This window comes from Ochotona princeps, chromosome 9 (assembly GCF_030435755.1).
Source record: "Ochotona princeps isolate mOchPri1 chromosome 9, mOchPri1.hap1, whole genome shotgun sequence".
Classification (NCBI taxonomy): domain Eukaryota; kingdom Metazoa; phylum Chordata; class Mammalia; order Lagomorpha; family Ochotonidae; genus Ochotona; species Ochotona princeps.
In genome coordinates, this window is record NC_080840.1 from 8,374,762 (window position 1) to 8,391,411 (window position 16,650).

At 39.2% G+C, this 16,650-nt stretch overlaps 1 protein-coding gene across 1 annotated transcript in view; it reads left to right on the forward strand.

Annotated features, from left to right (window-relative positions):
* ADCY8 (adenylate cyclase 8) overlaps positions 1-16,650 on the forward strand; it is a 225,053-nt gene that overhangs the window by 53,257 nt on the left and 155,146 nt on the right. Inside the window, exon 2 of the mRNA XM_004580732.2 lies at positions 3,871-4,020. Within this exon, the coding sequence (XP_004580789.2) occupies positions 3,871-4,020 (150 nt within the window). The remainder of the gene's footprint in view (positions 1-3,870; positions 4,021-16,650) is intronic.

Genomic DNA, 16,650 nt, shown 5'->3' on the forward strand with positions numbered 1-16,650 from the left:
AAGTCTTTATAACTGTTGATTCTTTGTCCTCTAATATTTTTGTTATTTTGGGATATATATATATATATTTTTCCCATTATATTCTTAAGTCCTTGAGCTATTTAAAAGTATTTAAGATTCTCAAACACTTGGGATTTTTCTGGTTTTCTTTTTATTTAGAACTTGATTGCATTGTAGTTACTAACTGTAGTTATGTAATACTCCTTTGAAAAAATTTTTTTGCTTGTTGTTGGTTTAAACCTTTACTGGGGGCTGACTTTTAGTAGTCTTAATAAATCACTTATCTTAGAAATGAGTACACCAGGCCTATTAACAAATGGGCAAGAAAATCAAAAGGAGACAAGAAAAATTAGGTGAAAACCTTGAACATTCTGAGAATATTCCTTTGTGAAAAGCTGAGCCCACTGAGCCAAAGCTCATTACGTGATCAGGCAAAACCAGAAGCGGGAGGAGTGCAGGCTTTAATGTGGAGCTAGCAACAATTCTCTTACGACTGTTAAGAATGCAGGTTTTTTGTGATTTTCACTGAAATGGTGTTATAGTACATTTAAAAAAATACGTTAAGAGTCAAATTTAGATCAAAAGGGCAGGATTGTGACGCAGCAGGTTAAGCCACCTCCTACAACACCAACCATTTGGACAACAGTTCAAGACATCAGCTGCTCCATTTCCAGCCCTGCTCCTTGCTGATATGCTTGGGAGCAGTGGAAGATGCCCCGAATGAACTAGTAGACAGAAGATCTCTTCTCTCTCTCTCTCTCTCTCTCTCTCTCTCTCTCTCTCTCTTTCTCTCTCTCTCTCTCTCTCTTTCTCTTTTTATCTCTCTCCTCTCTCTCTCTTCCAGACTCCTGACTGAACTAGCAGACAGAAAATCTTTCTCTGTGTATGTGTGTTTGTGTGTGTGTGTGTATGAGTGTGTGTGTGAGTGTGTGTCTGTGTGTCTGATTTCCCTCTGTATCAGTCACCCTGCCTTTCAAATAAGTAAAAACTAATTTTTTTTCAAAAAATTCACTCTTAAATTTACTGTAGACTCTTCTACAGTAAAAAAAAAAGGAAAAAATTGAAATTTACCTTTCAAGACAGCTCATAAAAGAATATTTTAATTACAAATATTTCCTACTGTCTGATAAGCCATCCCTAATAGGTAAAAGTTAATTTCACAACAATTCTGTCATTCAATAATGTTTTCTCAGTAGCTAATAACCCAAAGCAAAATTTCTGAACACCTTGTCCTTTACATTGTCATCTAGTAGCAATTGCAAAGAAACAGGTGTGGAAAATGAGGCTAGAGAAATTACCCATGTCATTCGCATAGAGATTTACAACTGCCCAAGCCTCACAAAGCATTTCGTGCTTTAATCTCATGTACAATTATGTGTTTAAATATCAAACTTCCTGTTCTTAAAAAAATGCACTAAAAATGTTTTAAATATTCGTGACTTATTCACTCTTTTGAATAATTTTAAAAATTGTTCTTCTAAGCAATAATTCTAAAATATTATACAGCTCTTACCAGTTTTCATCTTGTCATCATCAAAACCAATCTTCACCACCATCTTCATCATCCTGGAATCCAAGGTTTCTGTTTGCGTCTTTGGACTTCTCTTTTCCTGAGACTAGCTTTAGTCCTATGAGATCCTAAATTTTTATTGTATACCTGACATGAATTTTTCATTTTCTAATTGTGAAATGTTGTATTTCAAAATCATTAATTGTAGGACTTACCAAATTATTTTTATCTTTGACAAGTATTCACTTAATATATTTACAAAAAAACAATTTGTTTTGTTTTATTTTTTTTATAAAGATTTATTTATTTTTATTGGAAAGGTGGATATACAGAGAGAAGGAGAGGCAGAGAGGAAGATCCTCCGTCTGATGACTCACTCCCCAAGTGACCGCAACAGCCCGTGCTGCGCCAATCTGTAGCTGGGAACCAGGAACCTCCTCCAGGTCTCCTACGAGGGTGCAGGGTCCCAAGGCCCTGGGCCTTCCTCAACTGCTTTCCCAGGCCACAAGCAGGGAGCTGGATGGGAAGTGGAGCTGCCGGGACCAGAACCAGTGCCCATATGGGATCCTGACGCATTCAAGGCGAGGACTTCAGCTGCTAGGCCACAGCGCCAGGCCCAATTTGTTTTGTTTTGTCCTCTGAGCTTTTTATATCACTTTATTTAGCACCATATCTTTATTTTTTTTAAGATTTATTTATTTTATTACAAAGTCAGATATACACAGAGGAGAAGAGACAGAGAGGAAGATCTTCCGTCCGATGTTTCACTCCCCAAGCGGCTGCAACGGCTGGTGCTGTGCCAATCCGAAGCTGGGAACCAGGAACCTCTTCCGGGTCTCCCACGCGGTGCAGGGTCCCAAATCTTTGGGTGGTCCTCGACTGCTTTCCCAGGCCACAAGCAGGGAGCTGGATGGGAAGTGGGGCTTCCAGGATTAGAATCGGCGCCCATATGGATTCTGGGGCATTCAAGGCAAGGACCTTAGCCACTAGACCACGCCGCTGGGCCCAGCACCATATCTTTAAAAAGCTGAATTATTTTTCTCTGATTCAAATACACAGTCAGAATTGAAGAGTAGATCTCTTCAATGTGACAGTTCCTTTGACTGTTTCCAGTACTTTCTCCACATTTTAGCATGTCAACTAGATGGTACACGAGCATGTTTCTATTCAAATTTAAGCTGTGTTTTTGAGCTTGCTGACTCTATAAACATGTGACTTCATAAACTTACATTGGATATTCCTCAACTATTCCCCCCAACACTCTCTTGGGAAATTCCACCTCTATGTATCTAGAGCCCTGAAATATTGTCACTCGGGTTATTAGAACATTTTAAAATTATTTTTGTCTGTGATATAACCTCAGCTTGGTGCACTCTCTTGGAATCCACATTTTCAGGCCAACTTCATCCAGTGAAAGTTTTGTTTCAGATACTATGTTTTCCAGTTCTAGTTGTTTTTTTTTTCGTGGTGATTTCAATGCCTTTGAGTATTTCCAATCTTTTATTCCATTATTAGCACGTTTGCCTTTGTATCACCTAGGAAAGCTGTCAGAGCTGCTGTCATTCTTGTGCACTGATTCCATCATCTGGAACAGATGAAAACGGTTCAAACAGCAAGTCCATGTCACATATAATTTTCGATTATATTCAGGACATTACGAATGCAATTTAGTAAAGACTCTAGATTCTCTCATCTTCCTCAAGGAATGTTGATTTCTTTTTTAAGTTAATAATTAACTTTGTTGAACTCAAATCAAAACCTTTGCCTTTTCAACTGCAGTTCAAATTTCATTTCAGTTCTTTTATCCTTAGCACAATTGCTTGCCGTCTTCCCTGCACACACATTGTTCAGAAGATTTTTATCCCTACATTTATTCTATTGTTGTAAAGATTCTCTCCTCACTTTCCCAAAGCTATAATTGTTATTTGCTGCTTTAATTCACCAAATTCTCGACTGGACTCTCAGCTACCTCACACTGACCCACTATGATCTAACTTCAGACTAGAGCTATAAAAACAAGGAAATTGACACTATGATGTTATTTCCTTTCAAATATTTCTTCTTTCTCAGAATCTTCCTGATTTTCTTCACTGGAAGTAGTTTGAAAGTGAGAAAAAGTGAATTACCTTCCTCCCTTCTTTCTTCCTTCTTATCTTTCCTCGTTCTCTTTTTTAGTTATTGAGATAATAGATTTTCAATTCATATGATAAAGTCATAATACTCCACTAAATTAAAGTTCAAAATAAAAAATTTTAAAAACCCTGTTCATCAGGAATGCAGGCAAGAACTTACATTTCCCCGCCTTTGCCTCCAATCAGCTTTTAATTACCTAACCAACTGTGTTTGAAATTTTGTTTCAGGTTGTGGCCCAAGCAGTGTTATTCATGTGCATGAACACAGCTGGAATCTTCATCAGTTACCTGTCAGACCGGGCCCAGCGCCAAGCTTTCCTGGAGACACGGAGGTGTGTGGAGGCCAGACTCCGCCTAGAGACAGAGAATCAAAGACAGGTACCAGTTGCAAAGGCTGTGCCTCCCAGTTATCACCTAGCCCTTGTCTGAATTACAAGAAGCTTTCTTTTCTCCTCCCTTCTAGCCTTTCAGTTATTCTCTCAAAGTATGTGACTGTACCATTGGATTACAGAATCTAAAATAATAATATTAGAGTTATAGGTAACAGTGGGCTGGTCATGCTCTCCACATTCAATCACTTATTTCCCATAAAAATAGAATACTGCTTGTAACAATATGGGTTTCTGATACTTATGATGACCATTTATGTTGCTAAACAGGACCACTCTTTCCAAAAATAAACACTCTCTTTTTTGGACCCTTAATACACCATCTTGATTTTCAAAATACGTATTATACAGAGTTAATTCCATAGGCATGATACCCTTCTCGTGATAACGGATATAGGGGGGAAAATAATTTGGGTTCTGAATAGGCAATGAGTTTCAGTTTGGAAAGGTTGAAATCAAGTATTTCTTGAATATTCTGATTGGGTGGGTGTTTGGGGAACTAGGAAAATTGTTTTTGCATCAGATGCTATATTCACAAAATAAAATTAGCTTTCTAAAGCAAGCATTTGGTGTGTTGGCTAAAATGCCATCTGAGAAACCCGAATCTCATATTGGAGTGTTGGAGTTTGAGTTCTGGCTCTGCTTCTGACTCCAACTTTCTATGGATGTAGTCTGTATTTCTGTTTCTATTATAAATACTGCAAAACAGCAAGTGATGGCTCACTTGCTTGGGTCGCTGGGATCCATGTGGGAGCCTTAGATTGAGTTGCGGGACCCTCGCTTCTGCCTGGCCCAGGCCAGCTGCTGTGAGCATTTGGGAAGTGAGCAGTACATGGAAGATTTTTGTCAGTCTCTGCCTGTCTCTGGTTCTCTTTCAAGTAAATACAAATAAATAAACATTTTTAAAACTAATGAAATGAAATCACCTTTCAGAGACCAAAGATTCCCCTCACCGAAGTGAGTCATTTTTGCAAAAATGTGCGCCTAGCACTGCTGCTGAGAACAATGTCCAAAGAGGAATGTCCCAGATGTGTTGTAACAATAGTTTTAAAATTGATGTGGGAAATCCTAAATGAAATGCTCCACACATATACCAGGTTGTGCCATACTAACTTGCTTCTTAAAGTTTGCCTTGTTGTGTATATCACACCTGTTATTTAAGTTTTAGACAATAATGATTTGAGAAATGATAAGGATAATAGCTGTACAGAAAAACCTGTTACTGTTCTTCGTCATGTATGATTTGATAGAATTATATGGAAGTGTGGGTCTTTGAATGAGTGGAGCCATCTCTGTCTGACAGTGGATGACACAGAGGTCTGAGGAAATCTGCCAAGCAGTCATGGTTGCACCCGATGGTATTGTCATAGTCACAGAGAAAACTGGAGAGTTTGTGAAACCAGCCTTGAATGTGCAAGGTTAAAAACTGGTTTTTAAGTTAGTGTTTAAAAAATGTGTGGAGCCTCGATAATAATCTTACTGTAGTTTCCCTGAATGGCTTTTAGAATAATTTAGAGACAACTGTAAGAAAGAAGGGATCTTATACAATAAACATGAGCATGCCCCACGACTTTGTGTTACGTTGCTGTACAAAACAGAGTTGCTAGACTGGCGCGTCACTCTTTCCATTGGCGTTGTGCCAATTCAGAGAATGCTGCCATATCAATAATTAATTCAGCTGATTCCATGCTGTGTCACAAGATCCACCATGTGGGTGAGTTATTGAAAATACCTGCTATCGAGTGCTAATAAAATATTGGAAGCACTGGAAGCTATTGCTTTATCATACCTGTAAGATTTTATTTTCCCACTCTTGAAATTGGATGTCTTGGAACCAGTGCAATATAATAACCCAACAGGGGACGGGATGTCATGCCTTGTTCCCTAACCTTGTTTTTTAAGTTGGTAGCAGGAAGGATAAATAAAAACATACAATAGTAGAATACGAGAAAGCTATGGTATAGAGAGCAGGCCACTAGATTTTGCAGCTGCCTTGTTTCCTAATGGGCCATCTAAGCCAATTCACTCTCAGCTTTGGTTCCTCATCTGTACATGGCAAATTACCTTCCTCTTCAGCTCTGCATTTGTTTCAGATGAGATAATGTGTATAAATCCATGTCAAAGTATCCAAGGATGAACTATAAGTAACAGACCATCTTTTGGTAGATTAAGCAACATATGCTTAATTCAGCATTCACAATGATGACAAAGTGTGTCTTACAAACTCCCTTCCTCCCAGGACAATATGTAACATACCCAGCTCTTTGTCACTCAGTGCTGAAGTTACTTTCCATCGAAACTTGATCTCTGCTTCAGGTTTCCATAATGGCTGAGAACTTCCTCAGTGACAGGTGTGCAGTTTAGGTGAGCAGATAGTATGCAGGCTTTCTAATGAGACTGCCTTGAATTCAAAACCTTAGCTACTATTTTTAGTGAGCTGGAGCAAGCTCCAGAACTAGATTTCTCCCTCTAAAGAATGTAGATATTAATACTCTGTCTGAAAAGCTGCCTTCATGGTGAGAAATATTGTGCACAACTCAGTGAAGAGTTCCTATTAGCTTTATTAAGCATAATTATTTCTATGAGTCAGCCAACATAGTTCAGTCTCAGGAGGACTCTTTTGAGAATACATTAAGTATTGAAATAATTTAGGGTTATTTATATGGAGGCAAATCAGAAAATTAGTTCTCAAGTATACTCGTATACTCGGCAACCAGAGTTCATTGTAAGCTTCCATATAAAATTTTAAATTATCGTGTGCCATTGACAATTCATTCCCATTCACCTTTAAGCAGAGGTAATTATAATACCATACTTGTAGGAAACCCTGCACTTTAGGAATGAGACACTGTAAAGGCAAAAGAGACAGTATATACTTTACACTTTGCTAATTATCCCAAAGGAGACAACTTACATTTTCTCAAATGCAGAATCAAGCAGGTCAGATTACACATATAAGTTAAAATTTATAGAATTTTTCACGCTTTGACTTTATTTCTTGATAGAATTAAAAATAAATATGTCAATGACTTATTTGTTCAATCATGAATTAACTCACTTATTGAGAGTCTCTCTGAGAAGGAAGTCTGATGGACTTTGGGAAGATTGACTAGTAATGGATTCCTGGCCTGACAAAGTGCCAGATATGAAAGGAGAGCTACACAACCGGCCACACCTAGAGCAGTAGTGGATGGCTCAAATTTAAATGGGTTTACATTTGTGGAAGCCTACCTAGAGGAAGTATCGTCTGAGCTACCACTTGGAAAGTGTTCAGCTCAGTGAAGAAACGATGAAAAATGCTCACCCTCTCCCCCAGCCAATGGTCAAAAACATATGAAAACACTTTGAAATATGTGAGAAAATAGTTTGCTGGGGGGCATGGTGAACATACCTATAATCATTCACCCATTTAATCACCCCTCCAATCTGCTTATTTATGCTGTGGATACAATGAAACACAAGACTTGATATTTACTCAATATTGGGCTTAGAGGATAAGTGCAATTTTCATTATTGGAAGATACGAAAGCAGAAATTAGCAATAATGCTAATCACAAGAATTATGAAAATGTAGGGAAATAAAGATCCGCAGCAATACAAAACTGTTGAATTATCAAAACCACTTGAGCAAGACCCTCAGAGTATGACCCACATCAGGGACCCCGGCATGGTTGGGAGACTGAGTGTGGCTGCTTCCCTTAGCTCTCACTTTGCCCCAGATACAGTAAGGAAAAAGAGAATATGAAAACAGTGGTCTCACCCACTTTCCTCTAGCTCTTGACCCTTTGCACCCTAATTAAATATGTAAAAATTTTCAAAAATCAAAATAAATAAGTAAATAAACAAAACATATTTACCACCTAAAAATGTGTAATTCAATGAGGCACTTCAAATTTTCATCAATGAAAAAGTATATTTACTGGAATCAACTATGCTTTAGGTATTCTTCAAGGTGCTGTACACACCAAAATAAAGAAAGTCTACTTCAGATCTCTATTACTACCTGCTACAATTCAATCTCCATTGTTGCACCTGTTGGATCAACTAGGAACCCCTGAAAAATGGTCCTATAATTCATTCCTCTCTATATTCTGAAAACTACTACAGAAAATATACCTATGAGATAAATGGGATTATTAAGATATAATGGTGGGTGCTAATTATTGCTACAAGTAAAAATGGTCCAATTTTAGTCAGATTTAAAACGCCTTTGAATTATGCTTCCTTTTATTTCTAGCTCGCATCATATAATGAAGCATTTGATGTTTTGGGAAGCAGTTTTTCCTCCTTGGATATCATGAATTCCATGTGTGGTGCTTGAAGTTAAAGAACCAAGAACCATTAAAACACTTTATTCAGTGTTTCTTCAAGACTGGGCTTTTAATTAAGCTCTTTGAAGATGACTCTGAGTTTTATATCTAACCAGTATAATGCCAGGTAGGAACTACTGAAAGGATCCAAAGCTGACATGTCTAGTTTAAATGAGTTTCCGCAAGAGATAGAGATCCTATTAGCCCTTTACTCGGATAAGACCAGAACTTGGTCTTTTTAAAAAAAAAAAAAAAAAAAAAACACAAATACTAGCCAGCCAGCACAGAGCATAATAATCACCTGCTACATGTTCTTCTGGCCCTCAGCTTCTCTTCTTCATGCCCGTTCTACATCCTAAGACCTTAGCATGGCTCAGAAGCAGAATAGTGTATGTGCTGAGAAAACACCCATCAACTTTTGTAGGACCTGGGTCCCAATCCTCTTCCTTCTCTTCTGAATACTTTGATGTTATGGATATGAGATGAGCACACTGATTAAACATTCATCCAAGCTTTTGATAATGGTTAATGGATGGTTCTCAGCCAAAAGCAAAGTCTTATGATCTCACTCGTCTCAGAAGGAAACTCTTCTAGCTGCCATATTCCATCCCAGACAAAATCCAGTCTTGCATTGTGCGATAGGCCTTCTAGAACCTGACATATTCCCTTTCCCCCAAAGTTCTTCCTGGTCCCCTTCCATCTCATGCTGTATGAAATGACCACCGGCTCTCATGCTACTAATTTCCAACTGTGTACTATCAGACTTTTTCAGCAAGGAGATTTCACCTTCATCTTGCTGTGTCTCTTCTCTTCTGATGCAGTGTGCCTCCCTTCATTTGATCCCAGACAGTATGGAAAGGTCCTCTCATCCTCCAAAATGCAATGTACCATAATGTCACTAAAGAATGGGCCATGCCTAATGACCTTTACTAATCAGCATTTCTGTCTCCCTAAAACCACTGAAGACTAAAGCAACTACTGAGATGATTAAATAAAGAAAATGTGATATGTATGTGTGTGTGTGTGTGTGTGTGATGGAATACTATTCAGCCATTAAAAAGAATAACATTCTGATATTTGCAACAAATTGGATAACTCTGCAAGACAACACATTAAATGAAATAAAACAGATGCAAAAAGATAAATATCATATGTTCTCCATTCTGTGTAGAAGCTAGAAAATTTTCAGTCTGATCATGGAATAATAATTACTAGAGCTTGGAGACATGGGAAGAGACTAGAAAATGTTTGAATAACAGATATCAAATCAGAATTTAAAAGGAATAAGTTTCCAGTTTTGCATAGAATAGTGGGTGTGAAATAGCTCACAGTAACCTGCAATATTTTATAAACAAATGGGAAACAAAAGTGGAAGGCTTCAATAATAAAATAATTTCAAAAAGGGTGAATTTTTGATCACCCTGATTTGATTAGTACGTATTAAATTCATGTATTGAAATGTTATACTCCTAACTCATGAACATATAAAATATTGCTAGTGAAAACACTTTTTTTTTAATTATTTATTATTTAACTTCAGTAATTACATTGTATTATGTGACACAGTTACATAGATACTTGGGTTCTCCCCACCCCTCCCCAAACCCTCCCACCATGGTGGATTCCTCCACCTTGTTGCATAACCACAGCTCAAGTTCAGTTGAGATTTCCCCATTGCAAGCGTATACCAAACATAGAGTCCAGTATCTTATTGTCCCGTCAAGTTCAACGGCTTCTTAGGTATACCCTCTCTGGTCTGAAGACAGAGCCAGCAGAGTATCTTCCCAGTCAATTGAAAGCTCCAACATACCATCAGCAAAAATTTACATCATTATGGAATTAATTGACATAGTAATGAGTAACCAATATGTTAAAAGTAAATGCGAGTTCCCAGCCACCTTCTGTGACCACCTCACCTATACTTCAATTTTAGTTTATACACAACATATAACATTCAAAACATAACATGTTATACATAACATCATATCATCTTAAATCAAGGCAAACATGTGGTATTTAACCTTTTGGGATTGGCTCATTTCCCTTAGCATTATGGTTTCCAGTTTGGCCCATTTGGCCACAAAGAACTGCATTTTGTTTTTTTTAATAGCTGAGTAGTATTCCATGGAGTAGATGAACCATAGCTTTCTTATCCAATCCTCTGTTGATGGGCATTTTGGTTGTTTCCATGTTTTTGCAATTACTGATTGTGCTGCTATGAACATAGGAGTGCATGTTGGTTTCTCATAGAACAAGTGTTCTGGATATATTCCTAGGAGTGCTATTGCTGGATCATACGGTATGTTGAATTTGAGTTGTTTGAATATTCTCCATACTGATTTCCATAGAGGCTGTACCAGCCTGCAGCCCCACCAGCAGTGGAGTAGGGTTCCCTTTTCCCCGCAACCTCGCCAACAAGTGTCGTTGGTGATATTTTATTTATTTTTTACTTGAAACTCAGAGTTACATAAACAGAGAGGCAGAGACAGAGAGAGGTTTTCCATCACTTGTTCACTGCCCAAATGGCTGCAATGGCCGAAGTTAGGCTAGTCTGAGGCTGGAAACCAGGAGCTTCTCTCAGGTCCCCCCAGGTAGTTGCAGAGGCCCAAGATCTTGGCCATCCTTTGCTTTCTCCCAAGCCGTTGTGTGGGAGTGGGATCAAAAGTGGGTTAGCCGGGACTAGAACTAGAGCCCAAATGGGATACCAGTGCCACAGTCGGAGGATTAGTATGATACTCCACTGCACCGACTGGTAAAAACATTTTACTCATCCGATTCTCTGATATAAGACCTTGTGATTCGAGCTTATTTAACTTAATTATGCTGTATTCGATCTTTGGTTCCTGTCTCACTTGCACCTACATGAATATTGTGAAAATTCTGCTGTGTAAGAGAGTTGTGCTTCATAGGACCTTCATTAAAACTTGGTAGGGGAGCATTCTTATTCCATTCAAAAGACACTGGGCCAGGCTGTGTACGTGTACTCAGCAAAACTGCATGGGGATTTTCCATCTGGAAGCTACATCTTGGAACATCTCTCTTTAGAGAGTTAGATTTTAATTGTTATAGTTTCTGTAATCCCACTTCTCTCCCTCAAATGGTCCAAATGGCCCATATTTATTTTAAATATTAAAGTGAATTAATTGTTTCTCTTTCAGCTTTGAGAATTTTATAAACCCCCGTATGGTAATCGTGACATTTAAAGGTTTCTAAGAGGCTCTGGGGGCAGTGAAACAAAGTTCTTGGCTGCACCATATGTTGTAGCACCAGGAAGATTATTTTTAAATGCAGCAGATGTTTTGGCTGTGTTGAAGCAATTCCACTTAAATATCTCTGTTAGACAATACTGGTGTATGTTACTGTTCCAAACAATAGACTGAGGAAGTCTGCCTTGCAGCTACATTCTAAGACAGTTGCTTTTGATTATGCTGGTGTCTTGTACACCTACAGGATATTTCACCTTGAAAGCTATGGATTCTGTGGACCAGTGAGGAAGAATTTTGTCATTGATCCATTCAAGGAAAAGTCACAGTTGACCTTATGGTGGCGAAACAACAGAATATACATTTTTCCGACTCTAAAAAAAAAAAAAAGACATATTAAGCTTTGTTATTATTATGTTTCAGATTTGCTCTGGGATATTCAAGTTCTTACCACTCTCCACTTACCTCGACAGCATATGTTTTTCTGTCTACTTAATGTAGTTTTCTTTGAATGCCTCTCTCATTTTGCCCACCCTTCAAGCTCAGCTAAAATATCACCTCTTCTATAATGAACCTGTTTGGTTCCCATGGTCATGGTTTCTACGAAAATTTCATTTCTTTATGGAATTCCTGTCTTCCTACACTGTGTTATGCCTTTGTTTAATTTTTGCTTCCACAGTAGGACTCTTTTGCTACTGGATATGTTTAATTGGGTGTTTTTTGGTTTGGTTTGGTTTGATTTTTTTTTTTTTTTGCAATTGATGTGATCTCAAAGATAAAACTCAAGTAAGTTAGGAAAGAAAACAGAGAGAATAAACATACAATGGGTGGCACAAATTGTGTTTCTCAAATATTTTTCCATGAAAAAAATCATTGGTAAGTTAACAGCATTGCATTGGGACATAGTCTCCTATGGTAGTATGATGCCTGCCTGCAATGCTTGTCCTCCAAAACCAGGTGCTCTGTCAACACTTTCAACTTTATTTATTCATCCATTAATTTTGCCTTCCGTTATTCCTTTATATAAATTATCTGTAATACATTTTTAAAATTTATTCATTAATTACATTGTATTATGTGACACAGTTTCATAGGTACTGGGATTCTCCTCACCCCTCCTGTAATATAAATTTATAAATATAGATTTTAAGTATGGAGATTTTCTTGATCATCGTAATTATCCTAACTTCTCTTATTTGCCCAGGCTTCAATTCTTTCATTGTTTTATCATTTCATCTATTTTCATAATTTTGCTTTTATGAAAAATACATGGTACAATTGTAACAATCCTTTTCTCCAACATACAATATTCCACAGCTGCAGGTCCAGGAGAGCCTGCTGTAATGATGGAACTGTTTATGTCTGTAACCTCTAAAGACCTCTAACCCCCTTTGGCTGTTGAGCAGCAGGTGGAATGTGGACAGTATAACTAAGGAAGTAAATTTTTAATTTCAATTAATTTAACAATTAATAACCACACAGAGCCAATGCCTCCATATTGGATTACCCATCTCTGTATTCTAGACTGTACCACAATACTTAGATACAGCAAATGAAAGTAACTACTTCCTTCTCACTTAACAAAAATGATGAAGGGTATTTCATTCTAAGACGGTAAGGGTATGTTAAAAAGTTATTGAATGAAAAACAATTCAGGGCCCAAGAAGAGCCCAGAATCAGTAAACAAATAGTTACCCAAACTCTAGGAAGCTTCCTGTCTATCCTTCATTTTCTACTCTTTCATTTTCTTTATTTTTATTTGAAATGCTGAGAGAAGGAGAAATAGACAGGGCCTGTCTCCACTGGTTCACTTCCCAAACGACCTCAGCAGCCAGAATTGAGAGAGCTGATCTGAAACTTCAATCCAGGCACTTCTTCTAAGTCTCCCACATGGGTTCCTCTGCTTCTTTTCCAGGCTGTAAGCATAGATCTGAATGGGAAGTGGAGCAGCCAGGACACAAATCAGCACGCGTATGCGATGCCAGCAGTAGTGGGCAGAGGATTTGCCTGGAAAAGATGCTCTTTTGAAAGACACAAATTAAACACATATCCAAAGTCCTTAAAGAGTTCATGGTGTAGGCAAATTTCTAAAAGTACAGAAATTGAAATGGATAGGCTTTGGTTTGTTGTCTTCCCCAAGACTCATCATGAAAGGTACCCATTGTGCAGCAGAACCATGGGTGGGAGGGTCACTTCTGTGACAGGAATGGTAGGGTCTAATACACTTTTGCATTCTCTGGTTTTCTCCCAGGAGCCCTGTTCTTCAAATCATACATCAGTAGAATCCATTCATCCTGAGCTTTGTAGCTTTGAGTACTGTTGACTCCTCCATCCCCATCTTTGGTGCATTCTGCTCCCTTAGAGGCACTAGAGGACGCTTGGCTATTTCTTGTGTTTGTTTTTGTCTCTGTGTCCTCCACAAGTCCTTCTTTCTCCTCCTATCCCTAAACGCAGACATTCTTCAAAGGTCTCTTTCTGAGACCCTCTTCTGATTCATCCTCTCTTTGGTTATTCATGATTTCAAACACTGCTTGTCTGGATTGTTCTCATATCAGCATCACCAAGACCATTTTCTCTCTTGAGATTCATGTGCCTTTCACCAATGTCCTTTATTAGCATGTCCCATGTCACTGGTTAAGCCTGTTACGGAGCCTCACCAAAAAATACCCTGCTTTATTTGACACGTTTCCTTTTACCTGGTTCATTCACATTAACCGTAACACCATTTCCCATGATGCTACCTCATATATGTACTAATTGATCCTATGTTTCCTTTATGAAGACTGTATGGTTTAAGGCCTTCTACAAATTGACTTTCTATCTGGTGGTACCTACTAGTTTCTAACCAATGTGGTCTAGCAAGCTGAAGTCATGTCACCTTGATACTTTTTAGAAAGAAATTGTATTTTCCTTTCCCATACTTTCCTTTTGAGTTGTAAAATAGGAACTTATTGGATCTATTGGGTTTGGAGAAAATGTGTGGGACAAGAAGCCAAAGCCATTACTTTCTCTTACTATTCTCATCCCTCTCTATTTCATGTGAGGAAGGGATATCTGGCTCCTTACATCTCCAGAGGGTAGGATCCATGTGTTACTAGGAATTTTATTGCTAGGAATTTTCATGGGTTTAGAATGTGTCTCCTCTCTTTTCTGCAAGAGACATGCTGATGTCCTCTACATGGGGAGGTTGTAGATGCCATCAACTCCATAGGAACCCACCTGCCCTGCATACAGCTAATAAACTGGCTAGTGCCAAATGAAGGAATGGGAAACCTATATTAACCTCTTTGAAACATAACTCCAGTTCTATTGCCCGTAAAAAGTTTCTGCTTCCATATTTGTTTCTCAAGTGCTTCATTTCAGAGGTGGATGTTATGGCTAACCCAAACCTTGAAATCTCAGAGTTCTGTAAGGATCATTTTCTCAGTGCTTGATGTTGCCTATTGAAGATCTCACACTAACACCCCTGGTCTGCTTCTTCCCATAGAATACAAGCCAATTTCATTTGAAGCCTGACATTACTCAGCTCCATCCTATCTTTTCAATCATGTCACCTGCTACCTCCTCCCTTTTATTCTTTTTTTTAAAGATTGATTTATTTTTATTGGAAAGTCAGATATACGGAGAGGAGGAGAGACAGAGAGGAAGATCTTCCATCCGTTGATTCACTCCCCAAGTGATCCGCAACGGCTGGTGCTGTGCCGATCCGAAGCCAGGAGCCAAAAGCTCTTCCGGGTCTCCCACACGGGTACAGGGTCCCAAAGCCTTGGGCCGTCCTCAATTGCTTTCCCAGGCCTGAGGCAGGGAGCTGGAGGGGAAGTGGAGCTGCCGGGATTAGAACCGGCACCCATATGGGATTCCAGGGCGTTCAATGCGAGGACTTTAGCTGCTAGGCCACGCTGCTGGGCCCCTCCCTTTTATTCTTAACCTGCCACCTCAACCAGAAAGCATACCCTACACATTTATACCTTTTTTCCTGCTTTATTTTTATTTTCAATGTTGTTTACATATTTCAGCAAGATGCACACCCATGTGGCCCTCTGATTAGGATGGGGAGGATTGAGGCATGGAAGAAGGTAAGTGGTACAAATGCCTCCTTTTTTTTTTCTTCTGTGCCTGCAGTAGAGGAAAGGGAGGGGGCCATTCCTTGCTGTCAAACTACATCGGCACCCAGAGTTATGGGATGGTCCTTTGATGACACCTTAGAGAGCCCTGTATGAGGAAGAGTGCTTCGAGAGTATTACTTAAGTGGTTTTGATAGTTCTAAGACATCATCAGCTTCATTGAATGAGGGTTGAAAAAAATCTTTCCAAGGTCTATTGGCTGACCAGGTCCACCTTAGTACATCCAAACGCTAAGGAACATATTGTAAAGCTTGGCTAGGAGAGTGATCCAACCTGTTCTGTTTTTCAGCCTCTGATGTAGTACTCAATGTTCTCTGCTGGCCTAGATGAGCTGGTGTCATGTCCCCTGTGTGCATATGGGTACATACGGGCATGTTGTCCGCTGCACAAACATCAGCAACTGAGGGGCTCAGTCCAGACACAGGCACTCCAAGGTCAGACCACATGTCTTGTGATTTTCCACTGTATCTGGGATTTGAGATCAGCCTTGTAGTTACAGAGTCGCCCAAGAAACCTCACCTGGGGTGATCTCATGCAGGGGTGATCCTTGTGTGTACCAGTCAGTATGGGTTCAGATTCACTCCAACACCTAAACCAACCAGTACACATACTGATACATTCTACACGTAGGCCCATCTTCCACGAAAACTGATGGGTGCTGCTGCCCAGTCTAGCCCAGTCAGCCACAGATGCAGTGTTCACACACACCAAGCAAGTACCACGGCCCAGTCAGGGCAACCCCCAATAACTCCTCCAGGCCTGACCCCAGCCCTAGTTTTGCAAGTGCCAGCATGTACTACAGCCCAGCCTAGTCTTTCTCATTCCATCTGGCTTTCATTCACTCCCATGAGTGTTGCAGCTAAGCTAAGCCTGACTTGCCCCCAGACATCTGTGTCTTTGATTCTTTGTTGGTTGCTTCCTTGTGCGCTCTAGCTCCAGTTTCCATTCTTCTTTGCTCCAAGAGGTTAAAACATATTGTTTA